This window comes from Epinephelus lanceolatus, chromosome 1 (assembly GCF_041903045.1).
Source record: "Epinephelus lanceolatus isolate andai-2023 chromosome 1, ASM4190304v1, whole genome shotgun sequence".
Classification (NCBI taxonomy): Eukaryota; Metazoa; Chordata; class Actinopteri; order Perciformes; family Serranidae; genus Epinephelus; species Epinephelus lanceolatus.
The window spans coordinates 17116059-17129450 of record NC_135734.1 but is presented as its reverse complement, the minus strand read 5'-3'; the positions used below and the strand labels follow the sequence as shown (position 1 = coordinate 17129450).

General features: G+C 40.0%; 1 protein-coding gene across 1 annotated transcript; it reads right to left on the bottom strand.

Annotated features, from left to right (window-relative positions):
- Window positions 1-73: 73 nt before the first annotated feature.
- Window positions 74-8733, bottom strand: lhfpl5a (LHFPL tetraspan subfamily member 5a). Its single transcript, XM_033627218.2, has 4 exons — window positions 8718-8733; window positions 6315-6719; window positions 2074-2310; window positions 74-540 (listed from the first exon to the last, which is right to left on the bottom strand). The coding sequence occupies exons 2-4, from the start codon at window positions 6715-6717 to the stop codon at window positions 530-532; spliced, it is 651 nt and encodes a 216-aa protein (XP_033483109.2). The 5' UTR covers window positions 6718-6719; window positions 8718-8733; the 3' UTR covers window positions 74-529.
- Between the last annotated feature and the right edge of the window lie 4659 nt (window positions 8734-13392).

Genomic DNA, 13392 nt, shown 5'->3' with positions numbered 1-13392 from the left:
CTGGATTGTGTATTGCCTTATAAATGTGCCACTGCAGTGCGCAGTCCTCAAAGACTCTGTATTAAACACATCATCATTAATCTAATGCATCATCAGGACATCTAGAGGGGAGATACTGCAGAGTGGTATCAGATTGTATTTTCACTGAGAGCTAACAGCTATGATTCAGGATTATATTGAGAAATGTTGGACATTATTTATCAGGATGTCACACTGGAATCACTCCAAAGGCTCCTTACATACATCACGGTTATTAGTTTGCATATTACATGATAAAATACAGCATTATAAAATGAGTACTGAAATACATATTACATATCTAACATCACACGGGGCAGTTTGCTCAGCTTTTATGACAATTCTCTCTCCAGGGTAACAAGGAGCTTCTCTGGTCATTTTGAATAATAAAATACCTGAAGGAAAAGTCGATTAACAGTCCTAAAGCTTTCAAATACATCGGAACCCCTCGAGTCAGTAGTGTTCCTCATAAAGCCTCATCCATCTCTTCCCTCTGTTGTCCACAGGAGGCTCAGGCGTTATCTGTAGATGAGACAAAAACATGACTTAAAAAAGAAGCTGATGTTACTGTAATTATCAGTTCAGACACTGACAGATTTGTGTCAGTAGCTCAGCTGGATTTCAACATATACACCTACTATTCAACAAGACCCAATAGTCTACAGTCAGCATGCTAACATGTTGATGTTTAGCAATTAGTATTTTCCATCTTAGTTTAGCATGCTAACAAAATACAGCTGAGGCTGATGGAAATTCAGGGTGGGGAAAAAATCGATACAGTATAGTATCGCGATATTTTGTGTGGCAATATTGTATTGATACACGGATGTCAAGTATGGATCTTTTATTATTATTTTGTTACTAATAAAATAAGCATTTTCATACAACTTTTGGCACTAGAAAAATAAAATCTATTGCTTTTTCAGTCCACTAGATGGTGCTGATGTCTTTTTCCTGGTGAGGTCAGCAGCGGTCTCAGCAGCATTTGGCAGGAACTTCATCAAAACAAAGACGGAGGTGCCGGAGAAAAAAATCAGAAATGTGCTGTTGTCGTTCATATCAAATGTCAGGACTTACTTTGGATTTTTTAAACGCAGATGAAATGGAGGACTTGCACATGGCACTTGACACATGCAATTTGCAAGCAGTGTCACATCAGAAGAAAATACTCACCCCACACTCCACCATCCAGAGGTAGCGTTAGCCGCTGACGGCCAAGTTACTGGTAAAGTGCTCCACCGAAAAATCAACCAACACTGGACACACGTAGCTTGACAAAACTACCATCCAACTCTGAGAGAGCTAAGAAAACAACATAGTCCATCACCTACTTCATGTGCAATCAAAAATATCATTGTAAATATTTTGTGAAAGCACCAATAGTCAACCCTACAATACCATGATATGGCGATATCAACATTGAAGTATTTGGTCAAAAAATATTGTGTTACTTGATTTTCTCCATATCACTCAGCCTTTGATTAAAGGTATTACAGTTCATCCTCTGAGGAACAAGAATGTCTGTATCATATTTAACGTCAATCCATCCTATAGTTGTTGAGAAATTTCAGTAAAAAAAATATCAACCTCGTGGTCGGTAAAGTAAGTTAAAGATCACCAAAGTCAGCAGGGTTCAGCCTCTGGGAACCGTGGATGTCTGTACAAAATTTCGTGGCAATCCACTCAGTCATTGTAGAGAAATTTAAGTCTGGACCAAACTGCTGGACTGGACAACACTGCCATCCAATTTCCTCAGTTCACTGAGACCTCAGTGAGTCATCACTTATACAGAGATCATTGAGGTTTCAAGGGTGCCCAGCCTCTGCTTCACCTCTTTCCATTTTCCCTGCACCACTTAAGCCAAGACTGAACCCTCTGAAACCTTTACCTTTCCTCCTGCCAACTCTATCATGCACCCTTTTCCTCCCTCTCTCATCTCAGCCTCTCAAATGAAACCCTCCATTCTTCATTTTCTCTCCAGCTAAATATTATCATCTAGCCTGCGTCATCCTCTCCCACCCCACCTATTTTTCCACCCTCCCTCCGCTCTGTTACCTTTCTCCTCCACCTGAAAGTCCTCCGGCAGCAGCTTGTCCTGTCGGCTGCCCAGGCTGAATGCGAGGAAGGAGAGGATGAGCGAGTCCATGATGCTGATGATGGCCAGGATGTAGGCCCAACGCACCGTGCAGTTGCCCAGGGTGTATTTGTCCGTCCGCTGGCCACACATGCGCTTCACCTCGTCCGAGTCCCAGCCGTCAGGATAGATCATACAGCCAATCACCATGCATGTGCCTGATAGACAGGAAGCCACCGTTAGTTTATTCAAATGCACAAACTTTAAACGATCTTGATGTGGGAATGTTACAATTACAAATAGTATGTATACTCAAGTGAAAGTAAGAGCTGCTTCCTTTTCATGTGACTAAATATGACTACTTTATTGCATCTCAAAGTGAAAAGTTGCACTTCCAACTGCACATTTATCTGATAGCTTTAGTTATTACATATTCACCAATGAAGATTTTTGTGTGCAAAACATCTCAAGAGCAGAAAAATAAAGGTCCAGTGTGTCGGATTTGGGGGCATATATTGGCAGCCCATATATTGGCAGAAATGGTATCACATTCTTAACTATGTTTTCATTAGTTTATAATCATCTGAATCTAGGAATCTTTGTGATTTCATCACCGTAGAATGAGCTGTTAATATCTACATAGGGAGTGAGTCCTCCTCCACGAAGTCTGCCACATTGTTTCTACAGTAGTCAAGAAGGGGCAAATCAAACACTGCCTATAGATAGGGCCATTCATGTTTTTCATTTTAGCTTTGGCCACTGTAGCTCTCCCACACACACCTGGTATGCAGACGTTTCAGTCTGCAATCTCACCACTAGATGTCACTATGTCCTACAGACTGGACCTTTAAAGGGCAACTATAACTAACTTTTTCATGTAAAAACACCAAACATTTCATGGTTCAAACTTCTCAGATGTGAGGATTTGCTGCTCTTCTTTTTCGTATTTTAATTTATTCTTTTACAATTGTGAGGCTTGGACCATTGGTTGGACAAAACAAACGTTGTGACGATGTCACTTTGGGCTCTGGGTAATTGTGATGGCTGTGTCTCACTATTTTCAGAAGTTTTTACCACCCAAACAATATTGAGAAATTAATCATCTAGTTAGTTTGCTTTACCTCAACCGAATACAGCAGTGAAATGCTGATTACATGTCAATTAATTAGGAATAATAATCTGATGATATACTATACAATTATATAACTCACAGAGAGCATTTTAATACTTTACATACATTTACCTCATTATAGTTACATCCTTTTTTCTCAGTGACATTTTTAATTTAGGACCTGTAATGGAGTGTTTTCAGTGTAGTATCATTACTTTTACATAAGTAAAGCATCTGAATACATCCTTCACAGCTGAATGTTTGTGTTTTATATAATAAAATGTTGGCTTGTAAAAGCTCATCTTGCTGCTGTTCATGATCAATATCACAAACCACCTCCAATGTTAGAGCAACAAAACAGCAAGACGGAGAAGTCACCAGAGAAATAAAATTTATATTCATTCAGGTACACACACACACACACACACACACACACACACACACACACAGGTGAGTTGCCTAGCAACTCCAGAGCATCTCAACTCCAGAAAGATGAACTCGTTCATCCATTATTGACTCTGCAGAAAGACAGCCGCCCTCGTGCCGTCCCACCTCAGCGTGCAGAGCCACGTGAAGTATCAGGTGATGAGATGAAACGTTAACACACAAACACACACTTTCACTTTCTTAGCCTCACACACGCTTTCACCTTCTCAAAAATTCTCACCCTCTCAAGTCACTCCCTTATTTCAAGATAGATCATCATTAAACTGCAACGCTCTTATCTTCTAATACAAGAAATTACATTTTCAGACAATTTAAAAACAATTAGGACTCCATTTTTTAATTTCTTAATTTTCCCCCTCACTTTTATCGTTGAGCTGGCTCAAATTAACTCTCAGAAAAAAACTTAAATATTCTTTCACTTAGGCTAATTCAAAGGGAATAGCTCATTGTATACAGCACATACCTCAAGATTTACTGATAATTTTAACTCAGTGTGTCTACCCCTCAAATGCAACATGGGGCCATATGAGTATCTTTAAAAACAAAATCATTTGCAGAACTTCTGCAATCGGACTCCAAAGTAAACCTTTCAGACTAATTTAGAGGCTGAAACAGCTGAAAAAAGATATGTATGTATGTGTAATATATGGACATAAAAAGTCTGGCATTCATTGAAGCACACGCGCGCGCACACACACACACACACACACACACTTAACAGCAGGTGTGAGGGGTCTGCAGAGGAAGAGGAGAGAGTGTAACAGCACACCTCCAGGTTAATCTCATTATTTGTTTCATTACAGGCTTGTCCTTTCACTTGCAGCTACATCTGTTCACAAGCTGCTTCATGTTTCAGGAACAGTGTCATGTTTCACCTCTGTCTGTGTGTGTTTGTGTTTGTGTGTGTGTGTGTGTGTGTGTGTGTGTGTGTTGAAGGGAACTGCTGAAATGTTGCTGGATGATCGTTCATGGATATTTCACTCTAAGGTCATATTTTACCAGACAAATCCTCTATTATGCTTCTGCATAACCTTGAGTTGTCTTGTATTTCTGTTTGAGGCCTGAATGTGCTCATGTTTCCTCTCTGTATAAACAAAGGACCTGCAGTTAGTGCTGCCAGGTGTCCTGAGATTTGGTTTAGCTCACTGTTGTGTCTTTCTACCCAGTGGTGGAAAGTAACTCAGCACATTGACTCAAGTGTTCCTTCTTTCATTCTGCTTTACACTTCAGCTGTACCAAAACAGAGGAAGAGATGGATTTTACTCCATGACATTTCATTGACAGCAGTGTGCTTAAAACCTCTGACCTCTGAATTTTGAACTGATATATTATTAAACTACTAAACTATGCTGTATCATTTTGAACACAAGACTTTTACTTGTGACAAAGTATTTCTATAGTGTGTTATATGCTACCTTTATAAAAAAGATTTGAATTCTTCTTCCACCAGTGTTTCCATCATATTCATTTTCACTTCTATGTGTCATTGCTTATTAATTAGACCAGGTTTTCCTGTCTTTTTCTTTATGTCTAAGTAATTCAGTATTTGTATAGATGACACCTTACACAACTTTTTCACAACTTCATACCACTGTTGTTTTACTGTTTTTACTATCTTAACTTGAATTTATTGAACTTGCACTCCATATATCTTAGGTATGCAGGGACTGTGTTGTGCCAGATAAATGTTTGTGTTCTTCTATAGTGTTATTTATTAATGTTGCAGCTTGATCCCAGAGAAACATTCTGCCTTGGACAGATATGTATTGATAGATTCATTGATTTTAACCTCCTGAGACCCTGTGCTCTCATATGAGGACATCACTTTTTGGGTTTACTTGACCTTATACTCCATTCTACTTAACTTAGACCTGTTGTCCTCGATTGTGGACACATTGTTGTGCCATCAAGTGGTAGTAAGAGCACAATATACTCATCCATATAAAAACAAGATGGCAGCCATCTCTGCTAAATCAGTCTGCAGCTGATCCTGACACAAAAGTGGACAAGGTCCAGGACCTGATCACATTTTATGGTTAAACTCGTTTATTTATGATTAATAATGCTTGTAGTTTGATATGGCAATGAATTTGACCAATTTTAGCAACAGTCACATTATTAATTAGGAGGTACTGGTTTGAAAACATTGGGGCTTAATTGTTGTTTGACCATGTTTAGTTTTCTATCAGGTCCTACTGATCCCTAATAGCTAGGAGAAATTAAAGATGCACACTAATTATATAGCTGATTAAACATCTCGTTTTAAACTCAGAAACTGGAATTTCCTTGGAGTTCATGCCATGTGAATAAAGTTAGACACTATGGCAAATGTTAAGTGTTAAATGAGCAGATAAGAAGCTTGTATGAAAAGTATGCTTGGCGGCAGGCATGCAAAGAAACTCAAAAAGAGAGACACATAATTTCTGAGAATAGGCCTACTTTGTAGCAATGAAAGTGTATGTATTTTTGTTTTATTTTTGTACTGCATTCTGAACAGATTATATATTTAATGTGCATCAAAATCTATACTGCAGGATTATGGTGCTAGTGGTCTAATCAGAGTGTGATTTAAGAGATTATATGTGAGACTAAATACATGCTTTTTTGTAGCAAGCAGCGCTTTTTGTGTGCAGCTACAAACTTTGGAGAGACCCTGGTGCTCACTGGAGGCCAGCTGCATCCAGGCGCAGATCTTGTAGACGCTCCCGGCGTTGCAGAAGAAGAAGAGGCTGAAGCAGACGATGCTGCCCACCACCAGCAGCATGGAGATCCCCACGAAGAACATGGCCGTCTTGAAGGCTCCGGATGGGATGGAGCCGAAGTCCAGCGCGCTCCCTTTGCAGGTGAGCTCCGAGGTGAGCGCGTTCCCAATGCAGTAGTGGAAGAGGCCAAAGTATCCGGCCTGCGGCGTGTTGACGCTGTCTCCGATCCAGTAGGGCTGGATGAACACCACCACGGTGATGACGGCGAAGGTGATGGTGAAAACCGTCCACAGGACGCCCACGGCGCGCGCGTTACGCACGTAGTTGGTGTGGTAGATTTTGGCTGCCTCCTGGGCCGGCAGCATGGCGACAGGCAGGGCCTCTCAGAGGTCTCTTGGATGATCTAACAAGTGGGAAACTTCTTCTCTTGAATTTTCTTTCCTCTGTAAAGATGTTAAAGAGTCACCAGAAAGAGCTCTTGGTTTCCTGGATCAAATATGACCGTGGACGCCCAAGAAGTTTCCTTGTTGTTAACATTACAAATGTCGCCTCAGATCAGTCTCCATAAGGTTACTGGGTACCACAGCATCAGTAAGCGGTTTCTCCAGTGTGTTCATGGATGAATGTTTCTCCCTTCTGTATCAGCTGGCAGTGTTTCGTCTCCAGGGGAAGCTGCAGTCCTCAGGTAGGCTGATGAATGATTTATGGTCAGATGATCCGCAGAAACACAGGTGGCAAGTAGGACTATTCTCCTTTCACTTTCAAGTCCATAAGCTGTAATCACTTTCCTTTATTTAATTTCTTTCAAATTTCTTTCTTTCCTTTTTTACATAGAATATTTGCTCAGATAAGAAACAGTATTCTAGATGCAGGTGTTAGGGTCAGACATAGGCCCACTAGTCCCTTCCAGTAGGCTCCTCTAGTTTCATGTTTTTAATATCTGTCAGGTCTTAAAACAATACTCATATAGGCTACCCATGTGTAATTGTTGCTCCTTGCTGACGCACTGCAGATGGATGTAATGGGTTTTGAACTAAAAAGACATTCACTTTAAAACATATCAACTTGAATTGACTGAGTGGATTATGTCCCCCATGTGAGGCAGGAATCTCCTCTCAGCCAGTAACCAATAACTCTTGACATGTGGGTATGTGAGTATTGATTTATGAAATGTGAACCTATCCTTTCAGTTGAAAGTAAAGACTGAGCCAGTGATGGAGAGAGAGACCCTGTGACAGTCTGAATAACATACTTGTATGTACTACCGCTAAACACTAGATGGAGCTGCAGAGCTTCAGTGTAACTACATCACCAGCATTTTCCCCATTTTGCCCCCAAATCACTCTTAAGAGAAGTCCTACATTTGAAGTAAACTGGAAGGATTTGAACCTTGTACTGCTACCAAACAGGCCAAATGTGGAGTTTTATGTGTGGTGTGGTGGTGGCACTGGTGTTGAGGGGAGGGGTCAAGTGTCAGCAGTTCGGTGTTGTTGTTTTTTTTTTTACTTTTGTATGTTAGATTATCTACTAATACATAAAGACATTACATTTTCAGACAATCTGAGACAATTAGGGCTCATTTTTTACATTTCCTCCCCCACTTTTATTGTGTCACTCTCTAGTTCACACCTTGAGTTGGCCCTAATTAACTCTCAGAAAAAACGAAATATTCTCTCACATAGGCTAATTCAAGAGAATAATTTACTGTATACAGTGCATACCTCAGGTTTTATTTATAGTTTTAACTCAATATTAGATTATATTGGAAATGTACATTTCTATACTATACCATAAATCAAGAAAAGTACGTAAGTATTTTTGGTGAAAACTACTTAAGTGTCAAAAGTGAAACTAGACTACTAGACTACTAATTATGTAATGCAAACTGCTTACTTTCTAGAGTGTTCTAATCAGGGAAGCTGGGGATGATTGTAAAACAGAAATAGTGGTAACACTTCCAATTTCTCCAACCAGGAACAGGCTACAAACCACCTGATTCACTCTGCATATGTTTAGTTTAGTCTTTATTCTTCTTCAGGTGAGGAATTAACACCCTATGGCACACACAGCCAAGTTTATAAGGAGAAACACTAATGTTGTGGTAAGAAAGTATTTTACTTCATTTATTTTAGTAATAACAGTGCATACTTTAGAGTTAATTTTATCAGATTTAAATATCGTTGAATACGTGTCTTTGTAGGTATCTTTCATGCAAGTTGGTAGGGCTACACACACACACACACACACACACACACAAGAATGCAAGACGAGTGCAAACACATACACAGACAACACATATGTAAGTGAGTGTATCTACTGTATATGTTGTTGTCGTTGTTGTTGTTGTCGTATGTCACTGTCATTATTGTAGTTGTTATTGTGGTTGTTGGTGTTGTTGTTGCTTGTTGTTGTTATTATTGTTACTATTATCATTACTATTGTTGTTGTTATTACAGTATTATTATTATTATTGATATGCGTATTGAGTGAACAAGGGGTAGGACCAGATAAGTGTATACTTCTTCCTACTCCTTTTGAACATGTAAATGAGATGTGAATATATTGTTTTCTTCTCTTTCTAATTGTTTTAATCAATTGCTTTTTTTTTTTTTTTTTTTTTACATGTTCAAATCAAATCAAATCAAAGGTACACACACAAACACTCAGCCCCGCCCAACACACTCACACAACAGTTATGTCACACATTATTTAAGTGTTGAATTAAAAGATTGCAATGTCTTAAGTTTAGGTCATCACCCTTATTATATAACGTAACATTTTACCCAGGCTGTGTTACAACTAACCTGGACTATTGTAACATTTTGCTTCTTGTGTTTGAGACCAAACCAAGCATTTTCTGTTTGTGCTACACAGATAACGGCTACACCATTTTGTAGCAGACACATCTAACTTTCATATATCACATTTTGAATGCACTGGCTTAAAAGGTTCCAAGATACTGACAGAAATGGTAAAAATGTTACAACCATCCCAAATTTCCCCTACATTATTGTATTAATTTTATTACTGATGCATGTGCAAGCACTTAAAAGTTTTAAGGGGTCAAAGGGGAGCTAACTGCAACTTTATATGGCTGTGTGGTTAAATCTATAACAATAAATCATATTTCATAAACTGATGATTTGTTCTGTAAATCCTAATCTGTGAAGTGACTATCAGCTATAGCTGTTAAAGAAATGTAATACACAGCACAATATAACCCTGTCAGTATGATCAGTTTTCTTCCTTGTTTTCCCGATGCTTTGTATTCACCTATTTGTATGAAATGTGTTTTGTGTCCTGTTCAAAATCCACATCATCAATCCTGAAACCAAAATCACCTGATATCTCACATCTTATGCCTTTATTGTGGCAACATTAAATGCTTATGTCAGATCAAGTACTTTGAAAATGCATGTTTGTGGTGCTTTGTTACAGTCACATCATATTATTATTTCCTCCATGCTTTTCACGCACTCAACAGCAGTGAAGTTGTGCTGCCGTCTGTAACGTAACACACTTCACTGTCACAGTGTTTTTCCACGTCTGTTCAGTGGTTTTGTTCTCAGTGTTGGCCCACATGAATATATTGACTTAAAGATGCCCTTTCACATGCATAATGCTGATACATTTGACCTTTTGGTTGCTTTCAGATTCTAATCATCCAATACTGAGGCCCACAAAGCTCCTTGCTGACTGAATAATATAACAATCTTAGAGCCTGATTTTCAACCTATTTAAAATTTAACCTGATACCTGTCTGTGATGTTTAGTTGCTCTCAGTTTTGTCTCACTTTCTTTGTTTTCTTACCGTTGATCTGGTACATGTAATAAGTTGATATATAGATCTGCAGCGGTGTGTTTGCACATGTCTTTGTGTGTGTATGAGTGTGGGCGCCGGCGTGTCAATGCACTTAGCTTTATTAAGTGATACGGCCCCAGAGTGAGAGGGAGGTTGTTTATAATCAAGTTATTCTGGAGCAGCAATCCAATTTTCCGATACAGAATGGAGTGAGATTTCATGTGTGTGTGTGTGTGTGTTTGTGATGCTGGGATTTAATGCATTCCTTGTGCATGCATGTTTTTGTTGTGTGTGTGTGTGTGTGTGTGTGTGTGTGTGTGCATGTCTGGGTTTCTTCTATGAATGCATAATGTGATCAGACATGTTAGTCACAGCTCTCTAAGTGGATACATTAACTATAATGTTCCATAACACTGCAAAGACAGTAAATCATGAGCAAGGCCCTGTTGACACTGGTCTGCTCACATACGGTAGACGTTATAGATAAAATGAATACATTCTATTCTACCACTGAAACACTTTTAGCAGAAGCTGCCTCCAGAAAGCGTTGAAGTAAAAACAGTGTAAAGCTGTGTAAAGTTGTAAAAGCTATCAATAGAGCTCATTCTATGGTTTCAGGGGGAATTCAGGAGTCTGGTGATGCTCCTTACTTTATCCTCCATCTCGTCTGAAGTGGAAGCTGTATGTATGTGTGTGTGATTAACCTTTTACACCCTCTTTAGGCTGATTCGCTCTATGAGCCTCTGAGAGCACAAAGAGGCTTTTCTGCTGTTTCAGCATCTCTTCCTGTCCCTTTCTGCACGCCTTCTTTAGAGGCTGTTTCCATAGAAACGAGGTGCAGGATGCCGCCAGTGAGATGAGAGGGGAGGTGATGGGGTAAGATGACAAAGAAGTTGAGAACATGAAACTAATTCAGTGACATGTTGCTACTAGAATGAGTGAAAGCTTATGATATTTTCAAATTCTGGTTCAAGGAAGTGGATTTTTTTCCATCTACAAATGTTATAAACACATTCACACAGGTACAAAATGTGTACAGAATGGACACCAAACATCTGAGTATCATGTAAATTATTAATTTTTATGTTTAAAGTAATCGTGACAGCTTGTTCCTGGAGCTGTGGGCGGGGCCACTGTCACAGATGGACTCTATTAGTCTTTTGTGAACATGTGAGTAACAGCATGCAGTGGGCTTTGGGCAGGGGACCAAAGAACAACCACTCCTTGTTGACCCCCCACTCCCCACCCCTCCGTCCTCTCATCTGACACACATACATACACACTCACACACACTCTGCCCTGTGATGCAGCACAAAATCAGTCAATGAGTGTCACTGCCTCTCCCCGAGGCTGCAGCAGCCACTATAACCCACCAGCCTCCATCCCAGCCGCCTGCCCACCCTGTCACAGCCCAGCAGGAAGCACCAGAGCTTGGGCAAGAAGCGGAGCAAAGTGTGGGTCAGCGTGTGCCCTGGGGAAGGAGGTTGGAATGTAGGTCTGCTCTACAGGGGATCATGTTCATGACTCATTACTGATCACCCACCATGGTTATATCCTTCTGTGGCTGGTAATATGTGAATACATAAATGCTCCACATGCAGGCTCCTCTGGACTCTCATACATACATCCTTAAAGTACAGTATATTGCTTTTTCAAAGCATCCTTCATGAACCCCAAACATTTGCAGAATGTCATAATGTTAACATGAACACATCCTGAAATTTGAATGTCATTGGACATTTAAAGTATTGTCAACTCGACTTTCATACCTACCAGTATGTAACGTCTGTCTGACGTAAGGGTCCAACGTCTTTCTGATGTCATTTTGACATCTGGTGCCAGCATGGTTAGCTTAGCGTCATGTAAAGACTGGGAACAGGGAAACAGCTATTCTCTGTTCGCAGGTGACAAAATCTGCCTACCAGCACCGCCAAAGCTTAGTAATTAACATTTTAAAACGTGTTTACCTATATATATTCTATGTACATGAATATTATGATTTATAATTATGTTTTTTTAATGGCAACTGAGTGTTCATGTAGCTATATAGGCCTATATGTGTACTAAAACTTGTGTAAAACTGACAATTTGTGGTTTCAGCTACAGCTACCTTAGTTGTATGCTAACCTCACAGAGATGACAAAACTCTAGGATTTATATATATATATATATATATATATATATATATATATATATATAAAGTGCTAATTTGTGAGCTTGAGAAGTGTTTGTAGGTGAATTTTGTTTCTTCTGGACAGAGCCAAGCTAGCTGCCCCCCAAACATGCCAGCATCAATTTGACATACAATACAGACGACAAAAGATTTTGATATTTTGTCGGTTTTAAGAAGTGCTGTTAAGTAACCAAAATCCAACATCTTCCAAATGTCATGCCAGTGTCATCTTAATGTAGAATACTGACATTTAGCCTTGAGGTATGCAAAACAAAACCCATCGTCTGCAGAATGTCATAATGTTAACGTCTACACAACGTCAAATTCTAACATTGTCAGACATTTTAAATATTGTCAACCCGATTTTCATTCCGACCAAAATTTAATGTCTGACCGGACCAAAATGAGTTTCCTCCGTGGGGTGGCTGGGCTCAGCTTTAGAGATAGAGTGAGGAGCTCAGACATCCACAGGAAGCTCGGAGTAGAGCCTCTGCTCCTTCACTTTGAAAGAGGAGTCAGTTGAGGTGGTTCGGGCATCTGATCAGGATGCCTCTTGGGTGCCTCCCGCTGGAGGTGTTTCGGGAACATACCACTGGTAGGAGGCCCCAGGGCAGACCCAAAACACGCTGGAGGGATTACATATCTCATCCGGCCTTGGAACGCCTTGGGGTCCCCCAGGAGGAGCCGGAGAGTGTTGCTGGGAAAAGGGATGTCTGGGGCGCTTTGCTCGGCCTGCTGCCCTTGTGACCTGGCTCTGGATAAGCGGATGAAAATGGATGGATAGATGGACCAGTGTGAGAGTCTAACGTCTCTCTGACATCATATGAACGTCCGGTGCCCTCTGGGCTTGCACTACCTCCACTCACATTCCCACACATTGTAAACTATCATGTTTTAGGACTGAGTGCATGTACTTTGGTAATAGAGACAACAGAGTGCATACTTGCAAGATGGTGCCTGTGTCTCACACGAAGTGACGTACCTTCACGTTCCCTATTGGCTGCTGAACCCAAACTTTCATTACATGGTTGATATTAAGATTCTGAACAAAAACAATTGTGATAT

Coding starts and splice junctions, on each gene's coding strand:
- lhfpl5a (XM_033627218.2), bottom strand. CDS start 6,717: ATGCTGCCGGCCCAGGAGGCAGCCAAAATCTACCACACCAACTACGTG. Junction 2,311..6,314: donor CTGGATGCAGCTGGCCTCCA/GTGAGCACCAGG, acceptor CCTGTCTATCAG/GCACATGCATGGTGATTGGC.